General features: G+C 38.7%; 1 protein-coding gene across 7 annotated transcripts in view; it reads right to left on the bottom strand.

Moving 5' to 3' along the window:
• ZMYND11 (zinc finger MYND-type containing 11) overlaps positions 1–15,776 on the bottom strand; it is a 106,210-nt gene that overhangs the window by 12,689 nt on the left and 77,745 nt on the right. For 4 of the 7 annotated variants that reach the window (XM_038175745.2, XM_072033826.1, XM_005009041.6 and 1 more), the window contains 7 exons: positions 14,650–14,811; positions 4,953–5,030; positions 4,435–4,527; positions 2,863–2,950; positions 1,577–1,632; positions 846–923; positions 171–289 (listed from right to left, as the gene is read on the bottom strand). In XM_038175745.2, the coding sequence (XP_038031673.1) occupies positions 171–289; positions 846–923; positions 1,577–1,632; positions 2,863–2,950; positions 4,435–4,527; positions 4,953–5,030; positions 14,650–14,811 (674 nt within the window). The remainder of the gene's footprint in view (positions 1–170; positions 290–845; positions 924–1,576; positions 1,633–2,862; positions 2,951–4,434; positions 4,528–4,952; positions 5,031–14,649; positions 14,812–15,776) is intronic. The other 3 variants (XM_072033828.1, XM_005009043.6, XM_005009042.6) reach the window with 1 other exon arrangement.

Genomic DNA, 15,776 nt, shown 5'->3' on the forward strand with positions numbered 1-15,776 from the left:
CAACTTTGAATGTGTTAGACTGAGCTTTAAACTTTCTGAAACAATTATGGCATCATACTCAGTCTTTCTAGCGTTGGCAACAAGCTAAGCCAGGATTTACAACATGATAGATGAGATAAACTCTTTTAAGTATTGTTTGGAAAAAGCAGCACATGGAATTAATAAATTACCTTTGGTGGTGATGGCCAAAAAAGCGAACATCAACTTGATTGTCCTCTTTCTGCATGACTTTGGCTGGCCAAAACCCAAAGCCTTTCATTTTGGCCCAAACCAACTCATGATTAGGTATCTGCAAAAAATGTAGTATTTATTATTGGATATGAAGTATTAGACCAATTCCTCCCACAAATATTTTACTGTAACACTATACTAGCATCTTAAGAACATGGTTGCTGTTTTTGTCTAATGCTTGTTTTCATTTTTATTTCCTTACAATACATGTTTGCCTGTTAGATATATTGGTTGGATCAAAGTCAAAAAACCACAAAGTCTGAAAAGGGTGTAACTGTCTATTGAAAGCAGAGATCTTAAACGCCCCCCAAATTAAACTTGTCTTTCTTTACAGCTTTCTGCAGGAGTAAAGTTTTATTTCTGTAAGCTTTTTATTTCCTTGTAAAAGCATTTTAACTGCCTGATAACTAAATTTTATTATCTGTATTGTTACAGTTTTGAACCTCAATCAACATTTTGTTTGTGTAAAAAATCTAGATTTAGAGTCTTAACTATGTATTTGAAACACGCTTACAGAAATGCACTTCAATGCACATTCAATGGACTAATGACACCAAAACTGCAGGTATTTATAGAGAAGAGTAAACAAATAAAAATCTGTGTCAGCAACATACGCAAGGATAGCAGAACCAATTGTCAGGTCGCGCGTTTGACAAATAGAAACAGTTCTTGCAAAGCTGCAGTTCATCCAGCTGAAAAACAAAAACATATAAATAAGCTCCAAAAATCCTATTTCTACGACCTCACTAGTATAACTGTTTCTTAAGAGGTAGAATTTTTCAGTCCTGCTTTCTAATTGGGTGGAGTTACTTCTGTCTGTGTAAATGAGGTGTGAAACAGTGACTTGAGAGCAGATGAAAGACAAGCTGCAGAAACATTATTCGTGCTTTTGAAAAACAAGAGAGGGGGAGGGACTAATTGAATTCCTAATGATTTATTAAAGCTAAAATGCAAAGTATAGTTCTTTAAATTCATCAATATTTAAAGCAGATTCTGAAAAAAATTATTCAACTGTACAGAGTAAGGGTGACAGCTGCCCCTAGCTATATTTTTGGTCTCCTCTGAACATTGACAAATGTTTCAATGCCAGTTACAGAATTTGGTAGGAATCCCACTTCAGTTTGAAATTATACTAGCCAGTACAATTATTTCTACTCCAATCATGTATTACTAGACTATTTCAGAACTAAAAAAAAAAAAAGAAAGAAAAAGAAAAGCAATTCTGAATCAGCAGTTAGAATTTCACATCCTTCTCGTATTTGTAATGGGAAGGAATCATTCTCCTAGATTCTGAAACAAAAAAATAAATAGCTTGTCTATATTGTGCTTATTTGGTACTACTTACTTCATGACATGTGTCTTTGTAAAGCATCCTCGCTATATCAGCTTGTTCACTGTCCGCTATAAATTAAAAATAAAGACTATGAACAATCACAGTATGATCACAATGCTTAAAAACATTTGCAGCTGCTATGACTTTCATGCTGCAATTGTCTTGCTTTAGAATACAAAACATAATTCAGCCACTTGGATAACCCTTCCATTTAAAATTTTCTAATAATCAGTTCTGTATTTGCTTGCTCTTTTATGTTTATATGCAAAAATACTGTTGGGAGCTTTTAAACTGAACAATACAAATATAAATCTGAGAAGGAGCAGCAGGGACACAGGGTTGCTTTAATAAGGATCCAGTTCCTTTCTCTGGTAATGTCTTAACAATTGCCCTAAAACATGGTTCTCTGCTATCACCACTTGAAGGAACACAGGTACAATCAATTTCTCCTCAAATCACTGTACAATCAATTTCTGCTCAAAGTAATGCTTCAGAAAGTATTTATCACTATGGGTTTCCTTTTACACCTGCGCATTTCTCTATTAGCACATTCACATCTCTCCCTGTCAACAAGTGTAGGTTGTCTGACGCTGCGAATAGAGTGATCTCAGCCTCCTCCCAGTTTCCTTGAGGTGTCTGTGGGGGAGAACCACATCTTTACTGAAATGATGGCTCTGGAGAACCTTGTTACTGGACCTGGCTGTAGCTTCTAAAAGCGGTGGTGGTGTTTTTCCCTTCCAGCCAGGCTGTCCCACCCTATCAAATAATCACTTAAAACCTTCCCAGCGGCTGGCAGCTTATCTGATGACCCTTTCCTGATGGCACCAGCAGGGCACTTCTAGTGTGGATGTAGCTCTATCTGCTACTGCAATAAGGCGAGTATTGCACACAAGCAAAAAAAGAACAAAACAAAAAAACAACACACACACCTGTAGTGCACATTTCTGCTGATACAGCACATCAGAGATTGTACCTCTTTCCACTCTAGAACAATGTATGTACGCTGAAAGAAATCTGTAGTGTAGATTGACTCAGAGTTTAGGTTGCAGAAGAAACAGGATGGCAAAGTTGTAAATTCCCACTGTCAGGGTTAGCCAGAAAGGGTGAAAATAGGAGTGTAGAAGGTGGGCAAGAGCAAACCCTGCAGTAAGTCAAGTTCCCTTGTAAGGTTTGTAAGGGCTCTCAAATGACTTTATCTACACTTTAGATTATATTATACCAAATTCAATCCTTAACTTGTGAGCTTCCTACACATAAAGATAAATCAAATAATGCAAGTAGTAAATGCAGCACTTTACCTCCATAGAAAATCACTGTGTTGTGTAGAAGCAGCTGAGCATCTGCTTTGAACTCCTCATAACTCCTGTACTTTCCTTCATTTACTTTCTATACAAAAAAAGAAAAAAAAAAACAAACACAGGGCTGTGAAAACACTGTCAAAGTACTGTACCTGTTTTATGCAAAAAAGCCTTCATGGAAATCTGCATTATGCAATACAGATCAGACGCTGCCTTTCCTGCATACAGAAGTAATACTCATATGTCTTTGACATGGTTTGCTAGTACCTGAACACTGGCTGCAGTGGTTCCTTTATGCAAAGCCTAGCAGTAAAACAGGTGCTTTCATGTTTGATTAAGTTAGAAAAAAACACAACATCCTCTCAGTTATAACAAGTCTGAGTAGGTTCATCATAAGATGTGACCTAGGACACTTGTTCAAATGAAGGTATATTACCTGAAGTAAAGATTTTAAAGATTAAAATACATGCTAGTTTCAAATTGATGTTGACTGCTTTTATAGTTCTAGGATCTTCCTTTGACGGTGAGTGCTTTCTGATGAAGGCTGATGGCTTTAGTCTTCCAAACTCATAACTAAAGCCTACAGGGAGCCATCCAGTTCATTTTCCTAGCGTGGTCTAGTAAGGAATGCAGTCTTTTCAGTTATGCTCTGTGAAGAATATATATGAGAATTCCAATCATCAAACAAAAAATCTTCAGTTTCTGGGATGTTACCAAGACCAAAAAGACCTTCTGTGGAAGTGGGTGAAGGTGACACAGTGAAAGGGAAGCCTGACCAATTTTCAGGTTCCACCAGTATTGCTGCTACTTCAAGCAAGCCAGTAGTGGTTGTCTCCAAAACTGTCAGTGTAGCTATTGTTTATCCATATGTTTCAATAACAATAATAAAGCAAAGGCTTTTTACATCTGTAGTTGTAAAGGACAATATATACTAGCACGCCATAGCAAGCAAGTTGCAGCAATGAATAGGTGAATATGCCGTCCATTTTGGCCATGTGTAGTTCATTTACATGAGTCACCATCAGACCTTCAGTTCAGAAAAAAAGGAAAAAATATCTGCTAGAACTTTATTTTTGGAACCATTAATACAAAACATGCAAAAAAAAAGTCATTTTCTGTGATCAACAAAATAATTGGTTCTTTATGAGTCACTCAGATGTTTATAAAATTGACATCTACACAATGTCACAGTGACTAACATTGGAATATGGTCAAAAACATCGGGCCAGATATGCAAACACAGGCACTCAAGTCCATACTCAGTGACTTAGATAAAGCATACTTAAAAAAAAAGATTCCAGCTACCTGCAGCTCCTAGTAACACCTTACTACAAAATGGATTGAGGATATTCTGTGTCTGAAAACTAGGCACTACTCAAGGTGTTTTCACTTGGTTACCTATTCATAAGGAGAAGTATGAAATTTTAAGGTCCCATATTCAATGCTGGCTACTATACTGAAATACTCGTCATGAGGAGAATTAAACAGGATTCGTGTTTTAGTCCTTAAGGTTATCTTCACTGATAAAAGACACCATAAACAATGTGAAAGTTAGAAAGCAAATCACTCTACCTCCTGTATAGTAGGAACATCAACAGCTGAGTGCACCAGCCTCCGATACATTGGGTGTTTGTTGTCCTTCCCTTTCTTGTTTAGATCTATAGCCTGAAAGGACCATGAGACAGTGCAAGTTATTACATTGAGAATCTGCTTAAAACATACACAAGAGATTAAAAAATTGCAATAGCTTGGAATATTTCAGGTAGGGAACACACAAAGCACAACTATTCCTCTACAGTCTTACACATTACATGCATCTCAAACCTGAAAAATGTCCATTTCAGAAGAGCTGACCCATGTCTTCAGAAGAGTTTATGCCCAAGGCATAAGCTATTCCTGCCAGAATGATACTACTCTAAGCAATGAGACATGATAAACGTATGTTGAAATACACACACTGCTTATGACAAGGGAAATAAAATGACACCCTCTTGTAGCCCTCCTTCCAGCACAGTCACACATGACCAACTGCAGTACATCCCCTACAGTGCAACCCAACACTTGGATAAACTTTCCTGATTCAGACTCACCCGCTCCTTCATACGAGAGACTATGAACCGCAGGTATGTGCTCATCTCTTGTTTGCTTGTGTTTTTCTTCTTGATACTCTGTCAAAGAAAAACAGGACCATATTATTATTTTAAATTTGACTTCAAAGTTCATCCATCAAAAACTTTATCAGCGTCACAACATTTTTTTGAAAAGGTAACTTTGGATCACAGTATATATCAAACATTTTTTTCTAGGGAAAATATTTTCTGGGAAATCAGTAACATTAACACATCATAACAATCATACGTGTTGCTTTGAATTATGAGGACTTCAACTATAGAATTACAGGTTTTATTTCCACTTATATTCATACTATTTTGTCAAAACCTCTCACGTAAAAAAGTGTATTAGAATAAAGTAATGAAGAAAGGCATTTTAGGGAGTATTTTAATTATTATTTTTAATTAGCAAGGCATTAATATTTTCAATAAAGTAAGAAATAATTTTAAAAAATTATATCCATTACTATCTATAAATTATGTGCTTACTAGGCAAACAGACTCTGTCTAGGATGGACTCAAATACAGGATTGCTCTAGCCAGTAAAAACTCTTTCTATCGCTCAAGAAATATTGCAGTTATTATTTTTTGCGGTTCTTCCCTCATGAAATCTAATTCAGATTCTGGAGCACAGACTGCTTCTTTTTAGCAGTTCAGGACCCAGAACTTTTCATCATCTTGGACTAGTACAGAGTCTCACCCCCACCCTTCAAAGTCAATCCAGGCTAGTGGGAAGCAGAAAACATGCTGCTGAAAAGCAAGTGGCTCTCAGATGCCAAGTGTGCTGCTACAAACCAGCCTTTCCAACCTCTGGTCACAGCGGCTGTGCGCACAGCTCTGCGTGGCCTTACAACAGCTAGCTGAAGAGTGCTATCTCCTCCTTGCTCTTGCCTGCAAGAGTTCTCCAAAACAAAAGCGCAGTGAATCAACAGCATGGGTTCCAGGCTTACTTTCCTGCAGTCATTCTCAGTCTCTATAAAAAATGTGTACTCCTCCTCGCATGTCTGAATATGCTGAGTGCCAAACTGAGTTCTCCCTTTCTCATGCATCACATCACCACCTGTATGTAAACTGTGGGGACCATACTCTTTCTGCTATACCTGCCTCTTCAAATTTCCATGGTCTTTAGCAAGATCTGCACACTTATGCAGATGCTGCTTAGCAAACAATATTATTTATGATGCACAAGAAGAAACAGAATCCAGTTTTCTATGTCCTAATAGGTAGCTACGAGAGATAAGAGGCTTATGAACTACTTTAATCACTAGGAGTGTGTTACTTTTAACTGAAGCATTCATATCAGACCCTGAACATATAGAGGGAGGAGATATGTTGAATACAGAGCAGCTACTGTTACATATTTACTTAGCAGAGTATAAGTTACACACTACTACAAAAAAAAAAAAAAAAAAAAAGAAATTTGACCAAATCTCCTCTGCTTGTATTCCTCGTGAAAGACACTGACAACCCTGAAATCACAGGTTGGCCTTTGTGCTACAGCAAGCATGTAAGCTATTCATCTCAGGACTGTACTTACTACCTTCTTAAATTAAATCAAAATTGTACATAGCACTACCGAGGTAGGTGTTTATTCAATTGCTTAACGGTATGCATAGGATCATTTCAAACTGTGCTGAAATGTTTCTACCTCACCATAACATGGCATATGCTGTACTGTTAATTGCTTCTGCCCCATAACGATGAACCTACACAGGTACTTCAGCATGCAGAATACCACGATAGCTTGTTCCTGAGAGGACACTGCCACTATTAGGTAAAATGCAGTATTGTGGAAAGGGCCAGCAGCAGGGCTCTCTAACACTTCTATCACATTTAAGCATTATTTTCACAGTGTTAATCATCCCCAGACCTTCCACCCAAACTCTGGAATGAGACAGACTTCTACTCTGTGCCGTATGTCTGAATCACCTTCTGTATGTTCACGTTGAAAGTAAACACGGCACGCAGCAGTCTGCCTTGAGAACGTGCATGATGCTTGCATTCAATTCACCTAGTCAGTTTTGCATAAAACAACAGTCCTACTCCAATGGAAACCTAAAGGTGCATTAAATTTTCTGCATTATGAAATGCCGCTGTCATGTTGTTGTTTTAGACAAGAGAGTGCTGTGTGCTTGCTAATGACACAGCATTTTAACAGACTGAGACTTATTAGGACACAATAAAACTGACTTGCAGAGACTAGTCCTCTTTTTGTGACATGGCTCTGAATTTATCATCCAAGTATTTCGAAATTCATGTGAACCTTTTTTCATGCCTGCTGGGCAAGACAGTTTGTGAGAGAATGTGTTAAGATGGATGGTTTACAGATTTATCCTTCAGATCGTAATGAAAGAAAGTTAGCTGCTTTTGTATCATTACTGATGTCAGCAATTAATACCATCCTAAGCACCAATGAAAATGATATAATTAGCTTGCCAATTTGGGCAAACTTGATTTTCTCCACTTTTCTTTCAATTCCCTACACTGATTTATTTTAAGAAAAAAATCGATCTTCAGGTTCTAAATATTGAAAGGTAATGAATTTAGGGAATAGAAGCCTACCAGCAAGCAAGATGTCTTTTTATGGCAAGGTTACTCACCCTCTGTAGAAAGTTACAATCAAACCACTTTATTCATTTTTCAGCAAAGATTAGCCCTCTAGGAGGTACCACTAATACATTGTTTGGAGCTATGGCTGAAAATGTGTAATTAAAAGAAAACAAAACAAAACAATAAAAAATGAAACAATTATGTATTTTGAAGACTTGCAGTGTTCTTGGGGAAGCCAAACTCGAAAAACTTCAAGCAAGAAAATAGACAATATTAGATGGGGCATAGATTTACATAAAATCTAATTGTTTTGCTCTAACACAATAAAATGTACCCACTTTTGGGCCCTTTTATAGCCAGAGTGATATAAAAGCAAGTACAAATGCAAATCAGGTCTCTTCATTTCCTACTTTGGGGAAAGGCAAACAATGATGATGGCTTGTGATTCTGTACAAGTGGTAAGATCCACTGCACATCCTTTCCCCCAGTCAGAGCTACTAAGACACACTACTGCTGCAACCCTTGCTCAAGTACAAGTTTATTTCAAAGAGGCTGTTAAGACTCAGTTCAGCCCAAAGAGAAGTCTGAGATCTTTATACTAGCAGATATACTCTTTGTAGGACATATCATGTTAATATAAGGATTGCACTTGTTCTGGCTGGGGTGGAGTTTATTTTCTTCACAGCAGCTGGTATGGTGCTGTGTGTCAGACTTGTGACCAAAACAATGCTGATAACACACTGATGTTTTAGTTATGGCTCAACAGTGTTTGCACAGCATCAAGGACTTCTCTGTTTCTCACCGTATCCCCAGTGAATAGTGTGCAGGAGGCTGGGAGGGGATACAACCAGGTAGATGACCCAAGCTAACCAAAGAGATACCCCATGCTATGTGACATCATGCTCAGCAATAAAAACAGAAAACCGAGTGTTTATGGACATTAGCCATCTTTTGCTCAGCTAATAGCCAGCCTTTGTTTGCATCGCTTGTTTTATTTTCTCTCTTCTTCCACTTCTCAACAAGTTTTCTTGCTTTTACTCCCGCTTTCCTCTTCTCCTACCCCACTGAGGAGCAGAGGGGGTGAAGAGAGTGAGCAGCTGTGTGGTGCTTAGCTGCCCACCAGGGTTAGGCCCCAGCAAGGAGGCATTTTAAATCACACCGATTTTTTAGAGAAATCCATGGCCTTTCTGCACTGAATCGCAGTAAACTGAAAGGCTTGGTCAGGCATACATGTTTACATAGTGAATGCAGGAGTGAAGCCATAAACTTGACAACAGCAATCCTCATGTAAGAAGATTCATGAGACCTGTAGGTAGAAGGCCATGGCTACAGCCTAACTCTGCTGGTGGGTGCAGGAAATATTTTTATATGCTTTACTCACTGTGCCCCATCTATTTCTTAGAAGCAGGTACCTGGAAGTTGGATTTACACTGCTGTTGGTATTCAATATACCAAACTAATAATACTGCTTGGCTGTTAAAGAAGGCAGCAATACACTGCAGCCTGCAGGTGTGACTGTAACAGTCACTTCTAGTATGCTTATAGTGCAGGAATTCACCACAAGACTACATGAGGCTGGTAGCAGCTAGGGGGACTCTCAAAGAAGGCTCTGTCCTGCAAGAGCAGTTTATAATGGAAGTGACTGTCCTTTGCACCCTGAGTTAGCAGCTGTAAGTCCTGGGGTGACTAGGTCACTATGCTGCAGTTCCTGCAACTTTCCTTTTGAGAAGGAAAAAAAATAGAGACTGCATGGTGTAGGTTTGAGAAGTGCAGAGTTAGTGACAGCATTCTGTCTAGCTATAACCAACACAATTACATTTTCTCCTTTCAGTCTCCCATTAACCAAAATTTTTCCCTTCCTCCCTCAACCATCAGTGTGCATGCACTGAAAAGCTCCATGTATGGGTGAGAAAAAGTTCAGTGATGGATTAGGTGAAGGCTGCTCAATGACAGATACACATTACTAAGTCACCAGTTCCATTTTCAGAAGCGATTCAGGTTTCCAGGGCTGCATCCACTGAGGAGAGCTATGTGTACAAAACTAACATTTATCCACTGTTGCTGTTTACAAACTCCCTGCTTCACCCACAGGCCCTCGGATTTATTTTTTTTTAATTTTTTTTTTAGGGCTTAAATTTACAGAGGAATTTGATGCTATATATGGAAAGCTTTACTTCTCTGCCATCCTCTTAAACTCTCTGCCCTGAGTTAGGCCCTCAGGTTTTCTGCACCAGTGAGAAAGTTATGCAGGCACAGAAGACGGGTCACAGAGCAACCAGAGCCCTGACGGGGAACAACAGCCAAAACCACTGCCTGGGAAGAACACAGCATAAGGCCTCCCTCTTTCAAGACTATATGCAGTTACATGAGACTTTTCAGACAGTTAGGTGCTTTTGGAGACATTACAGCTGAATCCACAAGTCAGTTTGTACGATGCTTTCAGTAACTGAGTAAGAAGCACCACATAAATTAAATATGCTTTTATGTGCACAGAGAAGCTGGTAGGAGGCTCCTCTAAGTGGAGGCTTCCCAGTTTTCCCACTACTGTGGGAAAAAATGCTTTATTAAGTATGTCCTATGCAGTGTCCAATTCTGCCGTCTCCCCGATTTACTTCAGGGGCTGTGAGGTGAACGGGAGAGGCCTGCTGAGCACGAGCACCTCCTCAGAGCTAGGCTGTATGCACCAAACCAGGTGGTGCTACCATGGGTCCTGTACTAGGCTCTCCCTGCACCACCCATTTGCTATTTGTTGTGTACAAATGCCAGGTGCTGTTTAGGGAACATGTCTTGCAGTTATTGTACTGGGTCTGACTGGGATAAGTTCGTTTTCTTCATAGTATCTCTGTGGCGCTATGTTTTGGATTTGTGACCAAAACAGCATTGGTTACACAGGGATGTTTTAGCTGTTGCTGAGCAATGTAAGCTGTCAAGGACTTTTTATGTCTTAAGCTGCCTTGCCAGCGAGGAGGCTGGGGGCACTCAAACAGCTGAGAGGGGACACAGCCAGGACAGCCGACCCCAACTGACCAAAGGGACATTGCACACCGCAGACATCAGGCTCACCCACCAGTAAAAGCTGGAGGGAAGGAAGGGATAAGTGCTAACATTCAGAGCTACACTGGTTGTCTTCTGTTAAACCCAATGGGGACCTGCTTTCCTGGAAAGGGATGCAATCTGCTGCTGGGAAGTCGTGAATGAGCTCCTTATTTTGCTTTGTTGGTGCGCACAGCTTTCGCTTTACCTATGAATCTGTATTTAGCTGAACCCACAAGTGTTCTCACTTCTGCTCTTTTAATTCTCTTCCTCATCCTGCTGGGGGGAGGTGAGTGGGTCTTCAAGGCTCAGCTGCCTGCAGAGGTCAACCCACATGAGTCATCTAACAAACTCAAAGAATTTGCCTCTTCCATAGCACCCCATAAAGTCAACATAATTCTCCACATTCTCTCTTCCATTCTTGTATTTTATATTAGCTATCGTGACCGATCCCCCATCTAACTATTTGATCTGTTTCACTTGAGTACTCTTCATATTTCTACATTTGTAACCTTCCACTGTTTGTCACTCTCACTTGTCACATTATGTCTAACGTTGATTGTGAACTGCATGGTGGTGCATTTTTTGTACCCTATGAAATGCTCAGCACAGTACCAGAACTCAGAAACAACCTATTTATAGAATATGTATCAGCACAGCATTTGATATCTTAAGATCTACAGTTTACTTTGCTTGCATATACATAAAACAGAGAAATACTGAACCACCCACTACAATAGATAAATTGGTTATAATTCTTTGTAAAGCACAAGCATGGGAGATCAATGCATGAGCAGATGACTGCAAAAAATTAACTAGGAGTCAAGTGAAACCATATGAATAATTCTTACTTTCTGTTTCACAAATAAAAATGTATTCTTCTGGGACAAACAAAGTAACTATGCAGCATTTTTCCTTTCTAAAAAATTACTTTATTTGATTATCTTTTTAAAGAAACAATCATAGTCAGTCACCCGACACAGGATCATTTTTCTGCTATTCAGATTTTTGTATACATCTAATTTCTCAAGCAAAAAATTGAGTATTTTTGCAGTACATTCTGCACTTTTGAGGTGCTAAATTAACAACTAGAGAAAATTAATTTTCTGTTTTTATCTAACCAAAGAGCAGCAACAAATGTACAAGTCTTCTGCATCCTTCAGAGACTCAGTAAACTAAACCTGTACTGAATGGACCATTCCAGCAGTGGGAAAAGTCTAATGTAATCTCTAAGCTCCCTTGATACCGTTCCCCTCTTGTGACCTGTCTACCAGGAATTTTGCTGATAATACCAATTTATTTCACTTAAGACAATGATTAGTCAGCAGCCAGGGAAAACTTTCAATCACCACAATGTGGTTTGAATTGAACTTTGTTTGACTCTTGTCTCCTGCTGAGAGTTATGTAGGGTACAAAATATTCAGATTGGTATGGTAAAGTTAAAAAAAAAAAAAAAAAAGTCAGGAATTAGGCATTCTTGCTTATGGATGCAGTGTAGAAAAACTGCCAGCAGAGAAACAGAGTTCAGAGCACAGCTTGCAAGGAACTGTTATAAATGGTATGGGAGGAAAAATATTTTAAAATTATGAACAAATCCTTGGCAATGTCCTTTATACAGTGTTTCTGAGTAGTCAAGTGTGCAAGATAAAGCTGCACAGGTTGATTGAACCAGTACAACCAGCAATTGTGAAACGAATAACCCAAAGGCTTGCTGACCTTGGCAGCATTACAGAAGTAATCTTTACATAAGAATGAAGTGCTCTTAGATTATTTCTCCCAAAATATAAGGTTTCAAACATACTTCTATTTCACCTCTGTAAAGAGCTTTGAGATCCCCTGGTAAAATGTGCTATGTCCAGTCACAAGAATAAACCATAAAAATATATGCATCTCTTTGTCCCAGCTATTACTTTTCTTGAACACACATATTTACTGCTGATAATGCAAAGTAAATCCCATTGCCCTTATGCAAGATAGTTAAGCTCTGTTATGTCCTCTGGATATCAGCCAGAGCTCTCTAAACTACCATAGTTTTTTGAGTATAGGCCTCTCTATCTCTTTTAAAATAAAATCAGAGCAGTCAGCTCCTCGGAAGGTGGGGGGAAAGTACTGGAAGGACACTGCAACCTGACACCAGGATGCTAATTCCCATGACGAACAAGACCTCTCCCTTGCTTCCAGGGACTGTGCAAGTCCCAGTTTGAAAAATTAGGGCTTCAAATGAGTTGGATTAATTACCAGGAGAGTAGAAGATACAAGCACAAAGGGAAAAGGGATGCCATGGTATTCAGGATGGCAATATTCTTATAAGTAGGTTGATCATTATCTCAGGCACTGAGCAAGCCAAAGGTCTCTGGGGCAGGAAGTATGTAAGAGACCCTAAAACCTCTCCTTAGACTTTGTGTAATAAAAAGGGAACCAATATGCAAAAAAATAGGAACATTGATTTTTGGCCTAAGTTTCATAGCTTTTTCTTAAAGGTAAACATTTGTTTAATATCACTGCCATAGAGGATCTCAAAGCTCTAGGATGAAGGCCAAACCGATCTCAAAGCTGACCCGTCTACATATCTGCGCATACTGCGTGCAGTGATTCAGCTCTTCCACCCTGATGACTTCCATCTTACAAGACAGATGTTTTAAGTCACCATACAAGGTGGCTTAAAATGTCATCTAAAATTGTTTGTAAACTAGAATGGAGATGGGATCTAGTTTATCTAAGCATTTACAAGAGCTATCCATATTTATTATGAGAATCAACCGTTATTAAAGAGATTTATTTAAAAATCTAAAAGCAATTCTCCTATATATGACCATTTGTTGTTTTTAACAGAGGGAATATTGAGTAGCTAAATTAAATGATGGTATTTCAATGCAGGAAGATACAGTGCATGTCCTTATTCTTAACTGTTCCTTGCCACCACTATTTCTTCCTTCCCCTTCACTTGTTGAGGCAGGCTCAATTTTCTTATTTTCATTATTTCCTTAAATCCTCAGAGCTCCCAAGCTGAGGCAGAAGTGTCAGGTTTTTACAACTGGTTCTAAGGCAACAGCAGTCAGAAAGTATTGTTTTGAAACAAAACAATCCACATGTTTTAAAAAACTGCTTTTCTGCACTAGGAAGCACCCGAAGCCTTACACTGCTTGCAGCACAGAAGGTCGGTCCTCCACAGCTAGATCTAAGCTTTTACCAAGGGAGCTTCCTTCCCCTCCAGCAAGCCAAGGCAGAGGGCAACTGGCAGAGTTTTATGCATTTGAATACCAACAATTTTATTTTAATCATTTGTATACATTTTTCCCTATTTAAGGAAGCCTAGAGATGTGGTTCATTGTGGGAGGTTATGCAGAGATGACAGTTGTAAGGAGATGTATCTGGCTGATTCAAGGCCAGCTACCAGCAAGCACTACCATGACGAATGTCTACTCTTCTAATAACATGTAGTCAACATACCTGCTCATTCTTCTATGGTATATATGAAATAACTGTCTCCCTACCACATTTGTAAGAACAGCAATTGTAAAGAAAAAGCAGTATAGATACAGATGCTAGGGGTGAAATGCATATTGGCTTTTTTTGTGCCAATAAAATGCGCAGAAGTGAGAGGCAGGATTTCACCCCATGGCTTTAGATACTGCTATTGTCAGCAACATGATTGTGGCTTTATAATGTGAAATATGATTCCAATAAAATATTAAGAATGCAGTCATCAAAATATAAAAAAAAATACATTATGATTCATTAGAATGAGATTAAGTAAAAACAGTAGCATCTTATACAGCAATTTGTTTACTCGTGTTGAAGATTTCCACCATATCCTGCATTCATACATTGCATACATCCGTACACACATACCCACACAGTATGTACTGTGTGCTTTCAAATGCATAAGCAAAACTTGCCGGAGTCTTCAAAAATAACCATCTGCTACATGCACCATATTTTGGTATCTCTGTACAGATGCTCTAGATATGTACCATTGTTTAAATATTCGTTTCTTTATCCATTAACCTGGCCAGACCATCTGGACACCTTAATGAAACTATTAATGAATATCAATCCTCTAATCAGCACATGAAAGCTCATAGGTACTCACCCTGCAAACTGGGCACTGCCAGTGACTACTGCTGTCTCTAAGCCTGAACTCATCAGACAAACACTTGGAATGATACACACGAAAACACAGGTCACATATCAACACCTCTCCAGGCAAATGGCATTCAAAACAATACCAGTCATGATTTTCTGTTTCCCAGTCCTACAAAAAATACAAAATATTTCGGTATGATATTCTGTCAAAATCTGCAGGAACTAAGAACAAAATTGATATGTCTTGAAATCCAGCAGCAATTAGACATTATAAACAATTTAAGAAGTATATAATGTTTAAAAAACAGGGGAAAATCTACATGCTTAAAGATCTTCATCAATTTAATACATACTAACTCCAATAGCATGTGAATGCCAAGTTTTAGTTTTTTTCAAGTGTCTGATTAGTAACATAATTTCAAATATGAGCTCTGTCCACAGTGAAAAGTGGGTTTGTTTTCTACCTTTGTGTAAAACACTGTTGTCAACCTCTCTGTATTAGACTACAAACAAAAGTTTGTGCACCTCAATAGACGATACCTACTTCCTTGGACTATTTCCTCTCGTTTTGATTGTTACAGTATATTGCCAACTGTAATATTCAGAAGGGTGGCCCCTTCCAGTCTTTACTTTCTTAAAACTGACAACTTTTCAGTATCAAAGTGTTGAGTCACAAGGAATAAATGAAATCATGAACCTATTACTGCAAGAAATGTTTCTGCTAAGCAACCCCAATACAATTCAAAAAACAGAAACAGTTTCACTTGCAGTGCCCAACAGCACTAGGCTTCTTCCTGAGATGTCCTACAGAAAACAAAGGATATGGTTCTGTTGATGCACAGATGTCTTTAATACACTCTTTCTTGAAAATTCAGCCCCAATGGCCAAATTCTGACCTTTGAAACATGTGCATAAGCTTTGCTGAAGTAAATGAGAGCAGCATGCATATAATTTGGAGGAAGAATTTTGCTCTAGGAATCTGTAGCACTAAAACCAGACAGAATTGCCAGTGGCCACCATTAAATGTTTGTGTTATCTGAAATGCCACACTTTTCCCTACACTTGGAAGACAAAATAACTGTCACATCTCAGATAAAACTCCCTATGCCTTTTAATGTCAAATGTCACTTTTCA

Source organism: Anas platyrhynchos, chromosome 2 (assembly GCF_047663525.1).
Source record: "Anas platyrhynchos isolate ZD024472 breed Pekin duck chromosome 2, IASCAAS_PekinDuck_T2T, whole genome shotgun sequence".
NCBI lineage: Eukaryota > Metazoa > Chordata > Aves > Anseriformes > Anatidae > Anas > Anas platyrhynchos.